The sequence below is a fragment of the Elephas maximus genome, chromosome 3, assembly GCF_024166365.1.
Source record: "Elephas maximus indicus isolate mEleMax1 chromosome 3, mEleMax1 primary haplotype, whole genome shotgun sequence".
In the NCBI taxonomy this organism is placed as follows: domain Eukaryota; kingdom Metazoa; phylum Chordata; class Mammalia; order Proboscidea; family Elephantidae; genus Elephas; species Elephas maximus.
Genome location: NC_064821.1, coordinates 60,489,342 through 60,512,911, shown reverse-complemented (window position 1 = coordinate 60,512,911; position 23,570 = coordinate 60,489,342). Strand labels below are relative to the sequence as shown.

At 46.9% G+C, this 23,570-nt stretch overlaps 1 protein-coding gene across 1 annotated transcript in view; it reads right to left on the bottom strand.

Annotated features, from left to right (window-relative positions):
• VWA5B1 (von Willebrand factor A domain containing 5B1) overlaps nucleotides 1–23,570 on the bottom strand; it is a 51,483-nt gene that overhangs the window by 22,759 nt on the left and 5,154 nt on the right. The window contains exons 4-11 of the mRNA XM_049875516.1: nucleotides 20,056–20,201; nucleotides 18,932–19,063; nucleotides 18,219–18,343; nucleotides 14,328–14,504; nucleotides 4,757–4,867; nucleotides 2,772–2,974; nucleotides 2,181–2,295; nucleotides 583–768 (exon numbers count right to left, since the gene is read on the bottom strand). Coding sequence (XP_049731473.1) covers nucleotides 583–768; nucleotides 2,181–2,295; nucleotides 2,772–2,974; nucleotides 4,757–4,867; nucleotides 14,328–14,504; nucleotides 18,219–18,343; nucleotides 18,932–19,063; nucleotides 20,056–20,201 — 1,195 coding nt within the window. The remainder of the gene's footprint in view (nucleotides 1–582; nucleotides 769–2,180; nucleotides 2,296–2,771; nucleotides 2,975–4,756; nucleotides 4,868–14,327; nucleotides 14,505–18,218; nucleotides 18,344–18,931; nucleotides 19,064–20,055; nucleotides 20,202–23,570) is intronic.

Below are 23,570 nucleotides of genomic sequence, written 5' to 3'. Positions count from 1 at the left end.
AAAAGAAAACAAGTTGAGGAATCTTTCAAGGGGAGAGTGGAGAGAGTCACTAAAGATGAAAGATGGGTGAGGAAACAATTTTCCAGGTAGTTTCCCATATTTCAGCATGAATCCCCCCTCCCTTTGAGAGGTTTCTTATTTTTATCCCATTTCTGCCACCACATAAAAGGGAAATATTTGCATAAATAAATACAGCACAAACTTGTCAAAGGAGATAAGAGCATCTAAGGAGATATGAATTGTGTTTTAGAATTTCTTAGAGGAAATTATGTAAAATGCAGATTCCTGGACCTTTCCCTTAGGGATTCTTATTCAGTAAACTTTAGTTAGAGCTAGGGCTCCGCTTTTTAAACAAATTGTTCAAGTTATTCTGCTTCAGAGATTCTGAGAACCACATTTTGAGATGGTGGCATATACCCAAGAGGTATCACAATGATTGAACACCCATGGCCTGGAAACTATACCCTATGACTGTAAACCTAGTTCCAACTCATTCCTAGCTGCCATGAGTGGAGTCTTTCCAGCTAAGGATGGCTTTATGGCATGGATTCTGGGCCCCCATTAGCCCCTGGAATTACTTACAGATCTGGGATTGGAGATGTACAAGGAGGCATCACACACAATGCCATATCCCACCAGCCGTTCTCCGGGGAAGAGGGCGCTGGTGCTGACAGGTGAGATCAGGACTTCGGCGGTTTCAGGGAAGACCCACTCCACAGTCACATCACTGAGGACCGGGGCCATGGCCTTCTTTAGGGATTTGACCATCTGTTGGGCAGGGTTAGAACACAGGCTGGAAGTATGTGTGAGTGGGGGTATGCAAAGAGGAGTAGCATGAAGACCCTGTGGGCAGGACCATGAAGGAATGTGAGCAGAGAATAAAAGACAAATCCTGGGGGTGGCTTGCCCAGCGATGAACATGCCTCTAAGCTTTAGGCTCCTAGAATGACAGAGTTGGAACAGATCCTTGCTATCATCTTCTCTAAGCTTAGGATCTTATAAATGAGAAAACTGAGGCTCAAAGTAGGGCTGTCACTTGCCCAAGGTCACACAAAAAGTTTGTGTCAAAGCATAGACCAGCTAGTGATCTTGAGCAAGTTAATTTGCCTCTCTAGGCCTCAGTTTCCCCTTCTGTTAAAGTGTGTTAGTAATCCACAACCCTCTGTGTGCTTGGCAGGATTGTCTGAGATACTGAACATGAAGTTATCTGCCACTTGATAAGTGTTCAATGAATGACGCTGTGGTTTAGCATCTCCTAGGTTGAATTCTCTTGATGTACTGCAAAGCTGGAGAAAAATGATTTGGGGGTGTGGTAGCCATGGAGGTATGCCGCTCAAGTCTTCCTTCAGGAAAGGATATGCCTTTTTGCCACAAGGAATCCAGTTAGGTGGAGCTTCCAGGTGCCCGGCTTTGAGCCAAGACCACATTTCTTCCTGGAAGCCCCAGCCAATGACCAAGCATGGCAGGTATACTAGTGCCAGACCATTTCAGCCTGACACAGACTCCTCTAACGGGCAATCTGATCCAGAGCTCCCTGTCAGGTTGGTATTATAGCCTGAGGCTCTCCTTGCCCAATTCTGCTTTCCTCTTTTTCTTTTAACAGGTGTTGGATCTGCGTCATGGGTTGAAGACTATTTCTTTCTATTTTCTCATCTTTTATCATTCATAGACATATCCCCCAATAAATCCCCTGCACTCTTAACTCCAGCTCAGTCTCTGTTTCCCAGGGACCTGGTCTGATGCAGGATTTTCTAAGGGTTGGATAATTTGTGCCAACTGCACAGGTAATGGAAAGAAGACTATAGGCCATTTCATATCTGGGCCCTTTAGAGTTTTCTGAGCCACCATTTGTCATCATCAAGAACTTGACTAGAAATGATTCCAAACACAGCTCCCTATCCATAAAGGCAGTGACTCTTTCAGGGACCCCAATCTTTCCAAGCCAGTGGATGGAGCCTGTGACCTGGTGGCTGGAGACCAGGGGATCTAGTGTCCTGTACTAGCTCCTGGGGTCATCTGCTCTGTGACCTGCACCTCTCTGGTTCTCATTGGGGTGTACTGTGGCCTAGTGGAGAGCTCAGCTTTGGGGTGAAATCTCAGCTCCACCACTGACTTGCCATATGACCAGTCTAGGCCCCTAAAGCTCTAGCACCAGAAGGGATTGGGGCCCTTCCACCTACCTTGGGCTGTAGCCGCTCTCCCTCCACCAGGAACTCAGCACTGCCCTTGGACACAGATGCCAGCCTTTGCACCAGTCTGTGGCAGACATTGGGTCCAATTCCAAAGCTATAGCACCTGGGGAAAGCGGAGGAGAGAGGCTAGTACTTCCCATCCTCTCTGCTTTCTTTGGACCCTGATGCGGAAAGGGACAGACATGATCTATCAGAGTTATCTCAGAGCTGGCCGTATCTTCAGGCAGAGAGTGAGGGAGAAGGAAGAAGGACCAGGGTGAACACTTATGTACACACATATACAGGTCATAAATTTCCCATCCCAGTCAGAGTCAAAGCAGCACAGAGGACTTCCTCTTCCCAGGCCACACAGGCTGGTCTTTGAGGGATGCATGCAGAGGCGTGGCAACTCATCCCTCCTGAACTTTTGATAGGAAAAGGCAAACTTTGAGGTCAACCACACCATCCTGAAAGGAAAGCACGATAGGAATTGTGGGTTTTTTCTATCTCTGGAATTTTCCACATTTTGCTCTGGTTCTTGTACCCCCAGCCCAGGGCAGCCCAGGATGACTGAGCCCCGGGCCATCAGCCCAGGCTAACCTGGTGGAGGAGGCGTGGTTGCGCACTAGCTCCAACACCTTCCCGGTGTTGCTGACGGCACCATCCGTGATGAGGAAGAGGAGCCGTGGGTGGCCCTGGTGCACGGGCTGCCGGATGATCCACTTGAGAGGGGAGAGGATGTTGGTGCCACCCATGTCAGCCCGCATTCTCTGGATGTTATCACAGGCCATGGCCAAGCTCTCCTGCAGGGAAAGGGCCACAAGGAGAGTTAGAGTCCCCAGGGTCACCATACTAGGTGGAGACCCCAAGCCCCCTGGATGACAAGTTCTTTGTTTCCCTAGTTCCCAGCTCAGCCTCAGTGGAGTTGACCTATGTTCCTGATTTCATCTCTGCCCCATCCCCTGGAAGAGGAGGTACCCACTTATTTGGTGTGATCCTAACCAACAACATGTCCCCCTACTAGTGCCTGAAACTCCACCATTAGTGGTATATCAGCTTACTACTGTCCTTTCTGGTTCCTCTTTAAAAATATAAATACCCCTGGAAAAGTTTTCACATTTAGCCCCTGATTCCTCAGCACCAATGCCAAGGATGTTGTTCTTTTTCTGACGAGGGAGGCAGATGGATAGTAGAAAGAACACTAGACTAGGAATCTTAAGACTTGAGTACTAATCCTGAATCTGGCGCTAACTCCCTATGATACTTTGAAGAAATCACTCCCTCAATCTGGGCTTCAGATTCCCTTCTTCCTGGACCAACCTTGTGGGACACAACTGGCCAAGGATTCCTGGCACTGGATGGACATCGTTGAAGCACAGACAGATTATCACTGGACATTAGACATCCTCCTGCTTCTGACTTCAACATGCATGATTGGAGGGGACTTATAAGTAACAGCATATATCAAAAGTCTTAAGGTGTACTCTTACCTTTTGTACCAGCAAGTCTAGGAATTTATCCCAAAGGAGTAATTAAGGAGGTACACAAAAATTTTGCTACCAAGATGACTTAATAGAAAAAACTGGAAACAACCTGCAGGCCCAACAGTAGGGGATTAAGTAAACCATGATCTATTACATAACAAAAAACTAGGCAGCCATTATAATGATGCTGCAGATGAATGCTTAACTGGTGTAGAAATGTGCTCATGATAGACTATTGTGTTAGAAAAGTAGAGTACACAAGAGTATGTAAGGCCTAATCCTACCTTTGTTGAAAATGTGTGTAAACGTATAGAAAAAGGTCTGGAGGGATTTGTACCAAGTTTTTTTTTTTAGAGAGAGGCAACAGTTTAACGGGTATTGAGAGTTTTTTTTTTTCTTTCTTGACTGATATAATCATGAGAAATTTTTATTCTTTTGATTCTCTGGGTTTAAAAATTGGGGGACAGTCAACATACAATATTTTTATATTTTAAAAACCCATAAAGTTATTTTTAATGAAAAAGTTGTTCATTTTTTCCTTTCTCCTTCTTCCCTTCTGCTCTTAGACCTGGGCAGGATGCTCCAATTTTGAACATGCTGCTGGGGCCACAGCCTTCTTATTCCAAATTGTAACTGGAGGCTGGTGAGTTGCATTCTTTGCCCACTTCCATCCACTTACCCACCCATTCCCTCCCCACCCCTTCCCATTCACCCGCTTAGCTCAACTTTGCATGAATGTATTGTTCTTGTGAGGCAGAAGCTTTGGTGTGTGGCAAGTCTGGACCGTGTGCTCTCTCTGCCCCCTCCTGGTACCCCTTCTCTGTGCACTCACACATACTTTGTCCAACATATTTTTTTATTTTAAAAAGTATGTGTGTAGGGGTGGGGTGAGTGGGTATCAGAAGGCTGAGATGTTGGAAAATGGCCTAAACAGAGATAGCGTCTCTTCACTTCTCTGTCTTTACACATGACCTGGGTTTGATTTGGGTGAATAGCTTCCGAGGCAGTCCCCAGGGCAACCTCCTCTTCCCTTTTCCCTTTTTTCTTTCGATCCCCACCACTCACCCCCTTCTGGGTTCAGTCTTCCTTACCCCTCCTTACCTCATTGTATGTCTGACTGGCAGGGAAGAGAGTCTTAAATGTGGATCCAAACCCAATGATATTGAAGAGGCAGGCTGGCAAGAGGCTTTTGAGAGCCACCAGCATGGCATCCTGGCAGGTGAGAAAGGAATTTTTGGGATTCAGGCATGAGTGGGAAGGGATTACCACTCTGCCACTACGTATCAGCACTCTCATCCCAGAACAGAAGTAGCCTCTAAACAGGCCTTTGTCCCTCTGTCTGCATCCAGCATCTCCTTCTCCCACAGATCAAGAAATCTGCTGATGCTGACCAAGGGCTGGACCAAAGCCATCATCATAAAACTGATCATCCGTGCGGCCGGTCTGACTTCTCAAAGCCATGTTATTATGGCTTTCCAGTTCCATCTCACCTCTTGCTGACCCTGAGAGGTAGGGAGGAATGCTTCCTGTCTCAGGACACACAGTTGATAGAACAGACGTCTGGCTCTCCTTCAAGGCCTTTAGCCTCAGACTCAACCTATCATTATCTAGGGACAAATCCCTTAGGGACAGTCTCTTTAGCTGATATTTGTTGAGTGCACAGGATGTACTTTACACACATTGCCTCATGTAATCACCACAATAACCTTTTGAGGCAGGCACAATGTTATCCCCATTCTATAGAAGTGAAAATTGAGGCACAGAGAGGTGGAGTAATTTGTTGGTGAGCATATAGATTATAAATGGTGGACCTAAGATTCAAAGATATGTCACTTTGTCTCCAAAGCCTGTGAATATTAAAGAGTCTTCACCTATTTCACTTTGTACCTTCCCAGGAGACCTTGACAAATTGGGGAAAGAGGGAAGGTGGAGATGGTGGCAAGAGCAAAAATGATGATGATGTTGATATAATGCAACAATAAACAGTAAGCAATTACTATGTTCCACATACTGTGCTGATCAACTAATATTTGTAATCTTTTTTTAAATCTCTGTAACATGTACTAGAGTATAATGGTTAAGAAAATAGGCTTTGCAGTTAAACATATCTGGGTTTAACTCCTACATTTACCATTATTAACTTGACCTTGAGGTAGTTACATCATCTCTGAGCCTCAGCCTGTCACACAGTACACATTTAACAAGTGGTTATTATTACCAACCAAATGAGGCGTGTGTCAGTATTATTACCCCCATTTTACAGATTAGGAAACAATCTCAGAAGGGTTAAGGAATTGTGCTGGACACAAAACCTAAAAATAGGACCGAGGATTTTAAAATCTAGCTCTGAAATCTTTATTCATGTCTGCTTTGCCTTGGCACAGAACTCAGAAATGAAGGTCTCCCCCACTCCCCATGTAGTTTATTGATGGCACCCCAGGGGTCTCAGCATGGCTTCAAGGAAGCAAGCTGTTATACTGCAGAGTCCAGAAGGAAACAGCTGTAAGAGGATCCTGGCAACTTTCACATCGTATGCCTTTCAGGCTCCACAGGCCTGCAGCCCCTCTCCCCACCCCCCACCCCCACTGTAAACATTAACCTAAGTGTTCTCTTGGTCTCTCTTTATTGCTTGTGTCAATACATTTTGTGTCTCTACAAAAGTCAATATCTGCTTATTTTTTCATTAGCCACTAATTTATATTCCTGCTAGCAGGAGACTCTGCTGATCCATACAGATTGTCTCTGCTCACACCTATTAGAATTTTTTAAGCCATGTGTTTGGCAGCAAGTGGCAGCTGAAGAATGAGACCAGCTGCAGGAAATTAAATTGTCTGAACTTTGCCCTTTGGCATGGGCTATTTGGATTTCTCTTTACTCCTATCACCCTAAGCCCGGTTTTCCCTAAAACTTGAACCCAATGGGCCATAATTAATGACCCAAGCAACCCCTGATGGCCTCAATGTCAATGGGGAAAGGGGTGTGTGGGCTGAAAATTTCTGTGCCTCTCTCTGAAAGGGGCATGTTCAGCAGGATGGATTGTGCCAATACAAAGCCATTTGTCAAGGGGTGACCTTGAGTTCAGTGAGCTGAACTGAAAAAGAGCAAAAAAGACTCCGAGGAGAAAGGAGACTGAGAGAGGGACCAGAAAAAGTTATGTCAGAGAGTTCTGGAACGGAATGGTTAGAAAAGTCTTCAGTTCAAGAAATGGATATCTACTCATAAACCAATTCCATTCAACTGGTACTAACTTCCTGAAGGAAACCTGGTGGCGTAGTGGTTAAGAGCTATGGCTGCTAACCAAAAGGTTGGCAGTTCGAATCCACCAGGCACTCCTTGGAAACTCTATGGGGCAGTTCCACTCTGTCCTATAGGGTTGCTATGAGTTGGAATAGACTCGACGACAACAGTTTTTTTTTTTTTTTTTTTTTACGGGTAACTTCCGGAAACAAGATGAGAAGAATGTTCTGGAAACAAGACGAGAAGGATGTAGAGAATGAGTCCAGGCTCAACAAGAAAAGAAAAAACAAAGTCATGATCAATTATTTCTGTCTGCCTGGCCTTGAGAAAAGGGAGCATAGCAACATGTGACATGTGTTTGCCCTCCCTGAATTAATCCTCCCTTCTCATTTAAAAAAAAAAATTTTTTTTCTCATTTTACTTTTTTTTCTCATTTTACAGAAAGGACAAAGGAAGCCCACAGTTAAGAATCAACCTGTCCAAAGTCCCATAGAAAGTTAGTGGCAGAAGTGGTCCTAGAACCCAGACTTCTTACTTCCCAGGAATTGTTCTTTCCACTATGCCATGCAGCAGGGATGACATAATCAGAGAGAAGAGCTTTTCTTAGTAGAAGAGCATGTACAGTCCCCAGTCAGCAGTACAAGAAAAATGAGCACAGAACCAAGAAGGTTCTGGCTCCCTCACCAGCCTTGTGATATTGGGAAAAGCATTAGCCTCTTGGGGGCTCAATTTCCTTGCTTGGAAAACTGGTTTGGTCAAATATGTTGCTAAAAAGCCTCCTTAAACTTTTAAAAAGCAAAGATGTCACTCTGATGACTAATGTGTGCCTGACCCAAGCCATGGCCTTTTCAATTGTCTCATATGCATGCAAAAGCTGGATGACGAAAAAGGAAGACAGAAGAATTGATGCATTCAAACTGTTGTGTTGGCAAAGAATAGTAAATATACTGTAGACTGTCAGAAGAACAAGCAAATCAGTCTTAAAAGAAATACAACCAGAATGCTCTTTAGAAGCGGGGGTGGCGAGACTTTGGCTCACTTACTTTGGGAATGCCATCAGGAAAGACCAATTGCTAGAAAAGGATAGCATATTTGGTAAAGTAGTTGTTGTTAGGTGCCGTTGAGTTGGCTCTGGCTCATAGTGACCCTATTCACAACAGAACGAAATACTGCTTGGTCTTGAGCCATCCTCACAATTGTTGCTATGCTTGAACCCATTGTTGCAGCCACTATGTCAGTCCATCTCCTTGAGGGTCTTCCTCTTTCTCACTGATCCTCTGTTTTACCAAGCATCATGTCCATTTCCAGGGACTGATCCCTCCTCATAATATGCCCAAAGTATGTAAGACGTAGTCTTGCCATCCTTGCTTCTAAGGAGCATTCTGGCTGTACTTCTTCCAAGGCAGACTTGTTCCTTCTTTGGCAGTCCATGGTATATTCAATATCCTTCACCAACACCACAAGTCAAAAGCATCACTTCTTTTTTGGTCTTCCTTATTCATTGCCCAGCTTTCGCAATGTATATAAGGCAATTGAAAACACCATGGCTTCGGTTAGGCGCACCTTAGTCCTCAAGGTGACATCTTTGTTTTCAATAAAAGTAGACGGTCAGTGAAAATAAGAGAAACCCTCAGTGAGATGACTCAATGGCCACAACAATGGACTCAAACATACCAACAATCATGAAGATGGCCCAGGACAAAGAAATGTTTCATTCTGCTATATATAAGGTCCCCACAAGTTGGAGCCAACTTGACAGCAACTAACAACAAGGGATGTTTTGGGTTTATGATCTCCTCCTGACTTGGTAAGTCTCTGGAAAGGAATACAAGTGGCTACACAGGGCTGAAGTGTGGTCCAGCACTCCAGAACTATGGACAGCTCCCCAAGTCCAAGCCTTGCCTTTGATGGGGGGCAGAAGTGGGGCAAGGTATGGACAAGTCCTGCATCCCAGTGTCAAGTGGCCTAGGGTCTCATATATGATTCTTCTATATACTTCAAAACAAAACCTAGCCATTGTGAGCCTGAGGAGATAGCTGTCGTCGCAAATCTCACTCAACTCCTCCTCTCCTTGCTGGTCCTGTCACCCTGTGAAGAAGAGTTTTCTCCAGGGACAAACTAGGGGTAGGGAAGAAAATTTAGGTGACAGCAGCGTCCCTCTCCCTTCTTCGTCTCTCATCCTTCATTCTCCTGAGTTATGATCCTTGACTGAGCCCTTGACAGCATCTGAGGGCCTTTTATGCATAAACACAGAGGTAGGCCCCATAGGGAGAGATAGACGAGAAAGAGCTGGTCCTTTTCTTTAATGAGTTCATAATTTCAGAGATGACAGACGTCTGCACAACTAAAAATACAAGCGAGAGTTGAATAATTCCATAATCAAGGCAAATGATCTCCTGAGGACAATGAAAGTCTCCTGTATATGTGTTTGTGTGTGTGTTTGTAGGGGGTGGGGGGATTATCATCTCTTTTTGGACTCATGCAGAGCACTCCTTAGCATGTAGGCTATGCTCCCAAGAATTCTGATTGGTTAGCACTCAACTGTGAGTTTCTTGAGGGCAGAAACCGTTTTACATCCTGCTGTCTTTCCAGATGGCCAAGCACAGTGCTTATCGTACATTAGGTGTGAAAGAGGGTGGTATGAGCACAATCTGCTGCCGTTCCCTGTGACCCACAGATGTGACAGCTTGGCTTTTTGGATGGGAAGAGTGTGCGGGCTGATTCCCTTTTTCTGGGGAATCTTGACTCAAAACACATCCCATAGCATCTGGTGGGCTATCAGCACACTCCTCCCGTCTTGCCCTGAGCACATGTTGACATTCCCAGGAACTGCTTAGCTAAGTGTATGTGCTATACAGCACCTGGCCAAACCCACTTCTGTATCTGTTCCCAACGGGGAGGTTCCTCTTCTATTGCTTTGGCTGCTGTGGGAAGTGACCCACTGGCCATGGGGGACTGATGCCTACTATTGAAGCTGACCTTGCTCTGCCTCTATGTGAGTAAAGAGTTGTTCCATCCAATGCCTGTGGGTAAGCTGTGTCTGGTGACCTCAGACCTTGGCTGGACATTGTTGTTGTTGTTAGGTGTCACTGAGTTGGTTCCAACTCATAGTGACCCTGTATACAAGAGAAAAAAAAAAAAAAACACTGCCTAGTCCTGCATCATCCTCACAATAATTGCTATGTTTGAGCCCATTGTTGCAGCCACGGTGTCAATCCATCTCATTGAGGGTCTTCCTCTACTTTGCTGACCCTCTACTTTATCAGCCATGATGTCCGTCTCTAGGGACTGGTTCCTTCTGATAACATGTCCAAAGTACGTGAGACAAAGTCTCACCATCCTCACTTCTAAGGACCATTCTGGCTGTACTTTTTCCAGGACAGACTTGTTCGTTCTTCTGGCAGTCCATGGTACATTTGGTATTCTCCACCAACACACAGTTCAAAGGCATCAATTCTTCTTTGATCTTCCTTATTTGTGGTCAGACTTTCACATACACATGAGGCGATTGAAAACATCATGGCTTGGGTCAGGTGCACCTTAGTCCTGAAAGTGACATCTTTGCTTTTTAACACTTTAAAGAGGTCTTTTGCAGCAGATTCGCCCAATACCATACATCATTTGATTTCTTGATTGCTGTTTCCATGGGCATTGAATGTTTCTTATTGTTTTGTTCGATGCGAGCTCAACATTAGGCATTAAAAAAAAAAGGTGACCCTAATATTTACTACTGGATTGCACATTCCTTGATTATAGGGCCACTTCCAGTTAATATCTAATGTTTGATGGTGGGAACAGTCAGGCAGAAGCTGTTTAATCTTAGCCCAGCTGTGTGACTTTGGGTAGGTTACGGAAACTCTCAGGATCAGTTTTCCCATTTGGAAAATGGGTCAATAGGACCAACCTCATAGGATTATTGTCTGAATTAAATACCAAATTATGCATTAAATGCTTATCACAGTATCTGACACATAGGAGGCCCTAAGCAAATGTTAGTTTCCCTCCTCTCCTCTCTGTATCCCTTTCCACTCGGTACCTAATGAGGTATTTTAGCTAGAGTAGGAACATCATGATAAACGGAGAAAAGACTGAAGTTGTCAAGGATTTCATTTTACTTGGATCCACAATCAACAGCCATGGAAGCAGCAGTCAAGAAATCAAAAGATGCATTACACTGGGTAAATCTGCTGTGAAAGACCTCTTCAAAGTATCGAAGAGCAAAGATGTCACCTTGAAGACTAAGGTGCGCCTGACCAAGCCATGGTATTTTTAATCACATCATATGCATGTGAAAGCTGGACAATGAATAAGAGCGAAGAAGAGTTGACACCTTTGAATTGTGGTGTTGGCGAAGAATATTGAATATACCATGGACTGCCAAAAGAACGAACAAACCTGTCTTGGAAGAAGTGTGGCCAGAATGCTCCTTGGAGGCAAGGATGGCAAGGCTCCGTCTTACATACTTTGGATGTGTTGTCAGGAGGGATCAGTCCCTGGAGAAGGACATCATGCTTGGCAGAGTACAGGGTCAGTGGAAAAAAGGAAGACCCTCGATGAGGTGGATTGACACAGTGGCTGCAACAATGAGCTCAAGCATAACAACGATTCTAAGGATGGCGCCAAGACCGGGCAATGTTTTGTTCTGTTGTGCATAGGGTCACTATGAGTCAGAACCGACTCGACAGCACCTAACAAAGTTTGTAGAGTGCCAAGGGCAGCCACTGAAGAAGATTTCATTCCTTGTGTGATGGTTAAGGTTGTATGGTAACCTGGCTGGGCCATGATTCTCAGTGGTTTGGTAGTTATGTAGTGACGTCATCACCTCCATGATGAGATCTGATATGATGTAATCACCTCTATGATGAGATCTGCTATGAGCAGCCAATCAGCTGAAAGAAAGTTTCCTAGGGGATGTGGCCTGCATCCACTATATATGGACTTTCTGGCAAAGCTCACTGGTTTTTGCTCTGCTCTGGGTCCTGCATTTTATTCATCATCATCTGACCTCCAGCATCCTGCAGTCTTACCTTCTGATCTTAGATTCATCAGCCTTTGCAGCCTGTGAGCCAGCAGCCTGCCATCTGACCTGCCCATCTTGGGTTTGTTAGCCCCTGCAGCTACATGAGTCAGGAGATGTGAGTCTAACCTGATGCCTGACCTCATGGACTTGGGACTTTCCAGCCTCTACAACCATATGAGCCATTTCCTTGATACAAATCTCTCTCTCTCCCTCTCTATGTATACATATTTGTGTGCTTCACTGGCTTTGCTTCCCTACAGAACCCAGCCTAAGATACCTTGTAAACGGACAACAGTTTTGCCTCTGCTCACACCTCTTCATGGTTTTATTTTGGGAGCGACTTGAGTTTAGGTATCTGTTTGAACTGACAACAAAATTGCAAAAATTGTTCACTGCTTCACTTTTACCCATGGATAGTCATTGAGGAAAGCAGTTCAGGTGTGGAAGAAAGCTGGTTGGAGCAGAAAGTGCTGAGGAAGCCAGGTTGGGGAAGCACAGCTGATTTACTCTGGATCTCTGGACCCCAGGGGAGGGAGTCTGTTATGGATTGAACTGTGTCTCCTAAAAAGATACGTTAAAGTCCTCACCCTTGGTACATGCGAATGTGCCCTTATTTGGAAACCAGGTCTTTGAAGATGTTATTCAGTTAACATGAGATCATGGTGGAATAGAATGGTGTTATGAATTGAATTATATCCCCCCAAACTAACCCATTGCTGTTGAGTTGATTCTGACTCATAGTTACCCTGTAGGACAGAGTAGAACTGCTCCATAGGGTTTTCCAAGGCTGTAAATTTTTACAGAAGCAGACTGCCACATCTTTCTCCTGTGGAGCAGCTGGTGGGTTTGAAACACCGGCCTTTCGGTTAGCCAGCTGAGCGCTTAACCACTATGCCACCAGAGCTCCTCAGAGCTGAAGCCCAGGGCCAAGGGGCCTCCACCCAGAATCCAGAGAGCGTAGCCAACACCCAGAGTCTGGGTGGTGGGGCCATTGCCCAGATGGTCTCAGAGAAGAGAGGATTATTTTCAAGGTTTGAAAACTAATGCAATTTGTTCTGCTACATTTTGGGTTTGTTTGGTGCCTGTTATCCCTTCTTTCCCTCTTTTTTTTTTTTTTATAATGGAAATGTCTACCTTGTGCCTATTCCACCACTGTACTTTAGAAACAGGTAACTTGTATTCTAGATTTCACAGGTTCACAGATAAACAGGAATTTTGCCCCAGGATGGAATAGCCCTAAAGTCTCAACCGTATTTGATTTAGATGATCCAGAAGATGAGGTTTTGGACTTGGACCTGATTTAAGACTTTCTGGAGGATGTAATGGGGCGATTGTGTTTTGCATATGGCAAGGGCATGAATTCAAAGGGTTGAATTGTGTCCTCCTCAAAATATGTGCTGTAAATCCTAACCTCTATGCCTGCGGTTATAATTCCCTCTGGAAATGGGTTGTCTTTGCTATGTTAATGAGGCGAGACTGGTGTAGGGTGTATCTTGAGTCAATCTCTTTTGAGACATAAAAGAGATTAGGACAAGCAAGCAAGCAAGCAGAGATGAGAGAAGAGAGATGCCAAGCCACACGAAGAACACCCAGAAGCGGAAGCTCAGAAGAGACAAGGACCTCCCTCCAGAGCTGACAAAGAGATAAAGCCTCCCCCTAGAGCTGACACCTTGAATTTGGACATCTAGCCTCCTAAAGAGTGAGAAAATAAATTTCTGTTTGTCAAAGCCATGCACTTATGATATTTTTGTTATACCAACACTAGATAACTAAAACAGGTGGGTTCTAATCCAATCTGAATGGTGTCTTTACAAAGGAGAGAAGACACAGAGAGACAGACAGAGGGAAAACGGTCACACAACAGACTTATGCTACAGCTGCAAGCCAAGGAATGCCTGGGGCTTCCAGAAGTCAGGAGAGACAAGAAAAGATCTTCCTCTAGAGCCTTCAGAGAGAACATGGCCCTGCCAACACCCTGAATTTGGACTACTAGCCTCCAAAACTGTGAGATAATGTATTTCTGTTTAAAGCGACCACTTTACTTTGTTATGGCAGCCCTAGAAAACCGGTAGATTTGCCCAATAGCCTCAAAGATGGACTTGAACATGCCGGCAATTGTGAGGATGATGCAGGACCAGGCAATGTTTTGTTTTGTTGTACCTAAGGTCACCATGGGAAACCCTGGTGGCATAGTGGTTAAGTGCTACGGCTGTTAACCAAGAGGTTGGCAGTTCGAATCCGCCAGGTGCTCCTTGGAAACTCTATGGGGCAGTTCTACTCTGTTCTATAAGGTCGCTATGAGTCGGAATCGACTCGAAGGCAGCAGGGTTTGTAAGGGCACCATGAGTTGAACATGACTCTACGACAACTACCAACAACCACAGGAAACTACTGCAGGGCCCTCTTAGCAGGTACCTTGACACGCAGGATGTTGGTCCCACTCATGCTGCCACTCCTGTCGATGAGGAAGATGAACTCCCCGTGGGTCTTTCTCAGGTTTGGCTGGATGGACTCGAGGTCAGGACAGAAGTTGAGCATGATGACAGAGTGGTGAGGAATGTCCTTGTGGAGACGTTTCCGGATGATTTCTGTCTGGAGGAGAAAGGAACACCCTCTCACTTGGGCAATCAAGGGGTCCAGGGCTACTCCCAGGGCCATATACTGGTCCCTCATGACTCATCAAGTATTATCAAGATCCATTCATGCTCTGCATGGAAAACTTCCAGTTGACTGTACCTGAGTCCCATGTTTGCCAGATGTTCACAGAGTTCAATGGTAGATGTGGAATTTGGAGGCAGAAAAACCTAGGGTCGAATCCCAGATCTGTCACCATCCAGCTGTGTGATTTTGGATAAGTCCCTTCTCTTGGTCTGTTTCCATTCACTTCTCAGGGTGGTTGCTAGGATCAACTGAGTTGGCACAGAAAAAGGAAGCCCCTGGCACACCTGCAGGCCTTCAGTTAAGTAGCGGCCTTTCTCAATAACAGCTGCTCATGGTGACCTCATGGGTGTCAGAGTATAACTGTGCTCCATAGGATTTTCAATGGCTGATTTTTCAGAATTAGATTGCCAGGACTTTCTTCCAAGGCACCTCTGGGTAGACTCAAACCTCCAACCTTTTGGTTAGCAGCCAAGTGCGTTAACTTTTTGTACCACCCAGGGACTCCTTCACTTTCACACTCAGTGTAAGCCACTCTGGTTCATCATGGCTGTGAGTTTTGTTTCCCTGGTGTGCTGATTCTCTCCCACTGATAAATTCCTACTCGTATTTATTCAACTTTTACCTGTTTGGAAGGCCTGCCTCAGTCCTCCAGGTGGACTTAATTACTTCATTTCCTCATCCATGAAAGGAGGATAAGAGTACACAGCTCATAGAGTTGTGTGGATTAAATGCAATGCTTATGAAACCCACTGCCAGGCAGAGAATAACTTTCTAAACAGCTATCATTGCTTCTGTTGTTGTTGTTTGTTCTCGGGGTCCCAGTACTTCTCACACTAATCTTTTAGCAAAGGATGGTCAGTTCTACACATAAAACAGATCCTGAACTTGTCCCCTTCTCTCTGTCTACACTGCCACCCAGGGTCAGGACGGTGTCATCTCTTGCCTGGACCTTTCCAGTAGCCTCTTACCGACTGCTGCCTTCCACTTTTACCTTCCTGTGGTCCAGTCTACATACAGCAGCCAGAATAATTTTTCTTGTGGTTTTCTGCTTAAGCTTCCACTCATGCTGTGCACCATGATTTACAACGCCCTACATGGCCTGACCCCTGCCTACCTGTCCGCCTCATCTCTGCTCACCTGTTCCCTATGTCTCAGCCACGGAGGCCTTCATTGTTTCCCTAATAGGTCTCCATTACTCTGCTTCTATGTCTTTGTACATATTGTACTTGGTGCTCACTCTTTGTATGGTGGCTCTTTGCCATCTGCCAGGTCTCATTCTCAGACAGGCTTTCCACCTGGCTAGAGGGCACCCTGTTCCTATCGCTCATTATCCTATCACACTGCTTTACTTTTTCATGGTCCTCATCACTCTCCCAAATGATCTTGCTCATTCGTTTACTTCTTGTCTGTCTCCCCATTCTAGACTGTAAGCTCCATGAGGACAAGGAATGCATCATTTTCTGTGTTGTAACCCCAATGCCTAGAACAGTGCCTGGCATCTATTAGGCATTTGGTGTTTGTTGACTGATTAAATGAGGAAATGAATCTGTGTGGGTCTTTTTGTTGGTCACTGACCCTGTGTGTGGATCTTTGTGGGTTTTCTGGTCTTGCTGTCTCTCTTTGTCTCTCCATCTCTGTCTCTTGTACATGGTATATTCCCCCGTGTCATTGGCCCTGTCTTTGCTGAATCACAGTTTTTGACAGCTTGCCTCACCCACTTCTCCTGATTGATTGTTCACCTTCTGGATGTCCCCAACCTGCCCCTGTCTTCCTCCCCCATGGAGCCAGCCCCTTTGCCACAGGCCACTGCCCAGCCTGGCTCTTTGGATAGAGAACCTGGGGCAGCAGCAGCTCCATCTGCCAGGGAGAGGAGCCACCTCTGGGAACCAGATTTCGCCTCTCAAAGGGGCCGGCGGGTACCCTGGCTCCTCTAATATCTCCTCTTGAGCTGCCATTATCCAATTACAATAAACTCATCACTTCTCCACAGCTGCGGGTTGATCACTGTCATCCCTGGAGCTCATGAGAATTCAGGCCATTTGCATAAGCAACCCAAGGTGGCAAATTAATTCTCATTTGCTTCAGCGGTCCCAGAGCTAATTGATTTAAGACTTGGCAGGCAGAGCAACCCGCCCCAGGCCTGGGAGACCCGTTGTGCTCCCCCCTTGCCCACACACTGCAGTTGTCAAAGTCCGGTGGCACCCCTGGCATTGTCACCCCCCACTCTGTGAGCTTTGTTCCAGCCTCTTCTACCAGCTGACTCACCTGGGTGAGTGGCCACCTCTGGGAGGGCAGGTGTTTCCAGTGGGGGCTCTAATACGGGGGTGACATGAGCAACCAGCCATCTATTATTTCCTGCCCACTTCCCAGCGCACCATCCCCCTCCACCAGCTGGGCCAGCAGGGGATGGGAGGTGCTGTAAACCCAACTTAACTGCTACCACACCACATGGCCTATTCTAATTCCTTAGCCTCATTGTCACCAAGTCCAAAACACAAAAGAACAATCCTCCCCTTCTTTCAGCTCATCATTTAATTTTGGGCACCAGGCCTTAGTGTTCTCATCTAAAAAAAGGGGCCAATATAAAGAAGAGTGCCATCATTCTTAAACCCATCTTGGCATTCAGGACCTGGCATGGCATGCAGGGCCATGAGCAGGAGGGGGTTGTTGAGTGCACTTTGCGGCTGTCTCTCCCGTCCCCACCCCACCCCACCCCAGGGCCTTTTTATCCCTCAGCACCATGGGATGGGGAGGAAGTGCAGAGGGAAAGGATCTTTCTCAGCCTTTCTCTGCTTTGCCTTTATTCTTTACATAATAGCGAGCAAGGGTCACAGAGGTTGGAAGAGCAAGAAACTCACATAGAAGGTGGGAAAAGGGAAGCTCAGGAGGTAAAGATGAAGCTGGGAGGGCACCCAGCTATAGGGTCCTTAGGGCTGGAGTAACCTGTAGAAGGTCAAGGTTACTTCTACCACTAGTCTTGAATTCTGCCTGGCTGAGGCACTTTGGAGGGTCATTGGTGGTTTAGGGGTAGAATTCTTGCCTTCCATGTAGGAGACCCAGGTTCGATTCCCAGTCATGGACCTCAAGTGCAGCTAGCACCTGTTTGTCAGTGGTGGTTTGTGTATTGCTATGATGCTGAACAGGTTCAGTGGAGCTTCCAGAGTAGGAAGAAAGATCTGGTGATCTATTTCTAAAAACCAGTCAATGAAAACTCTATGGATCACTGTAGTCTGATCCCCAGCTGATCATGGGGATGGTGCAGGGCCAGACGGCATTTTATTCTGTTGTGCATGGGGTTGCTGTGAGTAAAGGGCCAACTTAACAGCGCCCACCAACAATAGGCACCTTAGAAGGAGTTGAAGGCGGGTCTAGGGAAAGGGGACCTGGCAAGAGGCAGGCGGACAGAGCCCAGGGATTGCTGTATTGGGAAGTCCATTCTCCGTGTGCCTCACAGTGCCCCAGTCCACTGAAGAGAAACACGGACAAGAAATACGTCTGGTCCAGGATCTGCCACCAGCTTGTTGTGTGACTTCAGGAAAGCCCTCTCCCCCGCCTCAGTCTCAGCGTCCTCCAGATTCAGTGGAGACTCATTCCCTAGTGCTACCAGCCCTGCCACCATCAACTCCCTGCTTTTGTCACCCTCACCTTTCGCTCTGCACTGTTGTCCTTCTTGGTCCCTCTAATGAAATCTGTTCTTCCTTTCAAGTGTTGGTCAAACTCTCCCAGGGTCATGTCCCCTTTCTCCATCAGGACATGTGGCATGTGGGGCTCTGCAAAGATGAGGAGACCAACACTCAGCGTTGTCGTGGTGGGAGGAGATGCGCAGGCCTTGGTTTATGTCAGGATCTTCCCGGAGGTGGGACTCCCAACTGAAAGGGGGGGTGTCATTTGTGGCTGCCTAAAGCAGTCTGGGGCCATAGGAAGACTCCTTAGCTGGCGTGGCTCACTGCCCATCTCCAGGCCTCAGTTTGCCCACCTGTAAAATGGGAGGGGGCTGAACTAAATGATCTTTTTTAGGTCCTGATGTTCTGTGAATTCTTGGAAAGAGATGAAAGAGCTGCTCACTGAGGGCACAGGGTCTCACTGCACTCGGGGTTTTGAAGATCCTCTGCTCAGCTTCCCCAGGGAAGCAAGTGCCCCAGTGGGTGGACAAGACCTCGGGGCCTTTGGAGCTAGAATCAGAGCAAGAGACACTCAATTCCACCAGCTAGAGCCAGGAGGCAAATAACTGGTCTCCACTCCAGCAGTTCCTTGTCCTGATGAGCTGCTGGGCAATGAGTCACATGTTCTGTTCCCCACAGGGTCAGCACCTCTGCCCTCCCCCAGGCACCCCAGGAGCCTCATATGGTGTCCATTACCACTGGGGTGGATGAGGATCTCCACGGGCCGGTCGAAGGTGTGCTTGTTGGCCAAGGTGATGATGATGCTCTTGGCTGAGTGGGCAGATGGGGCGGCGTCAGCACGAATCTCATGGGTGGGACTCTCCACCCCTGAGTGGCACAGAAGGTTGAGAATAGACTCAGGATTCCCAGGAGAGGTGGGGATTTGGTAGCAGACATTGAGACCCAGGCCAGAAAAGAGTTGTACTCCATCCCCATTATAGGTTCCTAACCTGCTATGTGACCATGGATAGGTCTCCTCCACTCTCTGGGCCTCAGTTTACCCACCTGCAAAATGTGGGCTTAGATAGATGGTATCTAATGGCCCTTCCCAACCTGACCTCAGAATCCAATAGGGGTCAAAGCAGTTGCTTCCTAATGGGGCACGTAAAGTACCCGGCATGCTACCAAGCAAATAGAAAGAGCTCAACACTCAGTTGGGGTTGTGTTTTTGATGGTGTCTTGCATTGGAATGTAATGCTGCTCTAGGAAAACACTAACAAGAAGCCACAATTCTAGCGCCCTTTTAAAACCCTGAGTGGGTTGGGGAGGAGACCCATCGGAGCGAAGGTTCTCAACCCTGGCTGCACATTCGAATCACCTGGCGAGCTTTTAAATATTCCAGTATCCAAGACACACCCTAGACTATTTCATTGGAATCTTGGAGTAGAGTCTGGGCATTAGTGTTTTGAAGTCTCCCCAGGTGCTTCTGATATTTAGACAAGGGGAGAACCAGGAAGTAGCTTTAGGGCTATCGTCTCCAGTAGAGGTCTAGGAGCAGCCCATTCCTTGATGGAAATTTCCCCAAGAAACACTGGGGTGGGGATGAAAAAAAAAAAAAAACCAAACCCAGTGCCGTCAAGGATAGAGGCCTTGAAAAATGTCCCTCTGAGGGCTCATCTGTGGGCTGCTGTTGGGAAAATAGAAAGTGGGTATTCTGAAGCTCTCTCTGCTTCAGGTTGTCCTCTGTCTGGGCCAGTTGGCTCCCCTTGCTCTCTCCTTCCTCTCTCTCCCCTGGCAGCTTTCAGCCTGAAGTCCTCCCCACCCTGGGACCTCAAGACTTCTTCGCAGCACCTGCCCTGGGCTGGGCAGCTCCCTCTCACCTGCCAGCAGGCATGGCCCATGGATCTCCAGCTGGAAGCTGAACTCGTACTCCATGGGATTGGAGACCTCAGTGTCCAGAAGATTCTCCAGGCCCAGCTTGTTCCAGGAGTCTAGGGCCCGAGCCCTGAAGCAATGCCTGTCTTTGCTGGGAAGAGGGTGGAGAGAAAGAGAAGGTGAGCAGCTAGGGCACAGAGAAGAGGCCAGAATGAGAAAAGGAGGAGGTGATAGTGGGTCCCAGGCAGCCCTGGCAATTCTGCAGCCAAGCCCACTAAGGGGGCTGAGGAGCTTCCTCCTACCCCCAGACCCTTACTCTCACACTCCCACCTGCCCCCAGGCTGAGGCCCAGGTATTTCTCTGGAGCATCCATGATGGACTGGGACTGTGCATAGTGCTCCACATACATTAACTCATGTCATTCTCATGATGACTCTCAGAGGAAGACATCATGGCCCCATTCTCCACATGGGGAAACTGAGGCTCAGCAAGGTGAGGTGACTAGGCTCACACAACTAGGACTTGGCAGAACTGGAATCCTTGTCTGTCTGCTCTACTACATCATGCTGCTTCTGTGAGCTGCAAGCCCTTGGACGAGTCACTTTTCTTCTATGCCTTGGTTTTGTCATCCATTAAACGGGGATAAAACTTATGCAGTTGCCTTGAGTACAACATGAGCTTGTGCCTAGCAAAGTGTCTGTCACATGCTGAGTTCCTGAGTTTCTTAGCACCTTTTCTTTGTTATACCCCCTCTATCTCTGATCCTGCTCCTTCTGCCTCCACTACATACACATCCCCTTCTAATGTCTTTGCTAGGTGTCCTTCTATATGCACGTTGTTGTTGTTAGTTGCCATTGAGTTGATTTCGACTCATGGCGACCGCATGTGTGCAGAGTAGAACTGTGGTCCATAGGGTCTTCAAGGCTGTGACCTTTCAGAAGCAGATCTCCAGGCCTATCTTCCAAGGTGCCTCTGGGTGGGTTCAAACGGCCAACCCTTCAGCTAGTAGTCAGTGTTTAACTGTGTTGCCCAGGGGCTCCACCTATCCTTGCAAAATACATGGTGGCCTTTGGGTGTGATGGTGTTTTAAATGGACAAGTTGCATTTATTATGAATCTCCTTCAATTTCTTTTCATTTTTTTGCCTAGTGCTGTTTTTATGCTCTGCTCCTGTGGCTGTCTGTAAACCAAATTCCTTTGGTGTTGTTTGGAGGTATCCATCACAATGTACTTAATTCCTCCCCTGGTGATAGACAGCTAGGCTACCTTCACCTCCTGTAACCACAAAAAAAACACCGTAAATATCCTTGTCCATGTCCCCTTTGGACTTAGGAAAGAATAGCTCTGGGATCACTCGGTCAAAGGGCACACAGTGGGTAATGCCAGACTGCTTTGCAGTTGCCTGTCTCAGTTTCTACTTCAACTGGCAGTGAACAAGAGTTTCCTTCTCCCCATGTCTTCACTAACATTTGGTATTATCTGTTTATTTTTCCATGTGTTTCTCTACCCGAGCAACCTTGATGTTCACAGGCATTTGATGGAAAGCATCTTTATCGACTCTGCCTGCCAGCATGGTCCAGAATGAGCTTATCAGAGCCAGCCCAGGGGCATCGGGCCCTGCCGAAACTCTTGTTCCCTGATGCACTGAGGTCCTGAATGTCCCCAGCTCTGTTAGGCTTTGACTCTTAAATGCACAAGGCTTGGCATCAACAGTAGCACTTGTAAAGACGATACACAGGTTGGTATTCCCTGATCCGAGACTGGTTTGTGCCACCAACTTCTCTGTCGTGCCTACAAGTGTCCTCACCCCAGCCTTTAAGGCCCTACGTGATCTGACTCCCCTCCCCACCACCAGCTCTGTAACCTCTCTCCTCCCCTCTCTCATTCACTCTGCCATACTAGCCCTCCTGCTGTTCCTCAAATATATCAAGCCTGCTGCTCCCTCAGGGCCTTTGCACATACTGCTCCCTCTGTCCAGAATGCCTTCTTCCAGATATTTCCATGGCTTGCTCCTTTCATTCAGGCCAGGCCTCAAATGTTACCTAATCCCTGTCTAAAATAGCACCTCCTCCACTTCGTCCCCCTTGATCCCCTGTAGCACTTACCTTCGCAGAACTTATCACCTAACCTGTTACATGTTCATGGGTTTGTTTCTTTATTGTCTGTATCACACCATTCGAATGTCAATCCCACGAGGGCAGGGACTTTGTCTTGTTCACCGCTGTATTCCCAGCACCCAGAAGGATGCCTGGCACAAAAATCAAACTCATTGTTGTTGAGTCAATTCCAACTCATAGCGACCCCTTAGGACACAGTAGAGCTGCCCCATAGGGTTTCCCGCAGGAGTGGCTGGTGGATCTGAACTGCCAACCTTTCGGTTAGCAGCTGAGCTCTTAACCACTGTGCCACCTGGGCTTCCTTCCGCCTGGCACATAGTAGGTATTTAACTACTATTTTTGGGGTGACTGAGGAGTCCCCTCCATGCTGACCCCAGTGGCAGCCTGCATTGCCCCTTCCACCTCAGGCTTAGCCTGAGGCCACTACTTTAATGGGTGAAGTCCAGGAGTTTGCCGACACTGTCCTCTATGTGTCTGGCTCTTCATCCCAGTGGGCACATGCTCCCAGCCATCCCCAGAGCCCTACCAGGAGTGCATGGACCTACAGGATATATATGGCACAACTTCCTGGAGATTGACTTGGCTCAAAGATTTGCGGTGAGAGTTGGGGTGAGGGGAGTTAAGTAGCTTAACTGGTAATCAATTTAAAGCGTTATTTTTACAGTGGAAATGGCACTAAGATGCTGTGAAATAGATTTTAAAATTTATATGACTTCAATGATAAAACATAAGACTTCAATAGACATCTTCTGTAGGCAGCAAGCTACTTAAAAAATGGCATCCTCTCTCCTAGTGGTGGAAACACCCTCATCTTCTTCTGCCCTCAGGCTTGGCTGGGAAAAGGGAGGAGCCCTTATCTTAGCTGTAGGTGCCTTTTCCTTCTACCCCCACCAGGGAGAACAGAAAAACCGTCCTGGTATTGGGCTTGCCTTGGTCTCTGTCCTGAGTTGCTCTTCCCTTCCTGTAGCTCAGCCTGGGTTTTAACTGGCTGTTTAATTGGCTCCCTTCCTGTGTCCTCATCCACATAATAGTTTGCCCTCCTGAGAATCCTGCAGCCTCATCTCATACTACCCAAGTGTGATGGTTAAGGTTGTGTGTCAACTTGGCTGGGCCATGATTCTCTGTGGTTTGGCAGTTGTTTGATATTGTGATCCCTTCCATGTTGAGATTTGATATAATGTGATCACCTCCATGATGGGATCTGCTGTGAGTAGCCAATCAGTTGAAAGGGGAGTTTCCTTGGGCATGTGAGCTGCATTGAATATAAGTGGACCTTCTGGCAAGGCTCGTGGGCTTTTGCTCGCTCTGGATCCTGCAGCTGGCTTCTGTTCATCTGACCTCCAGTTCTCGGGTCTTGAGCTAACTGTTTACCTGTGGTCTTGCCTGCTGATCTTGGGATTCCTT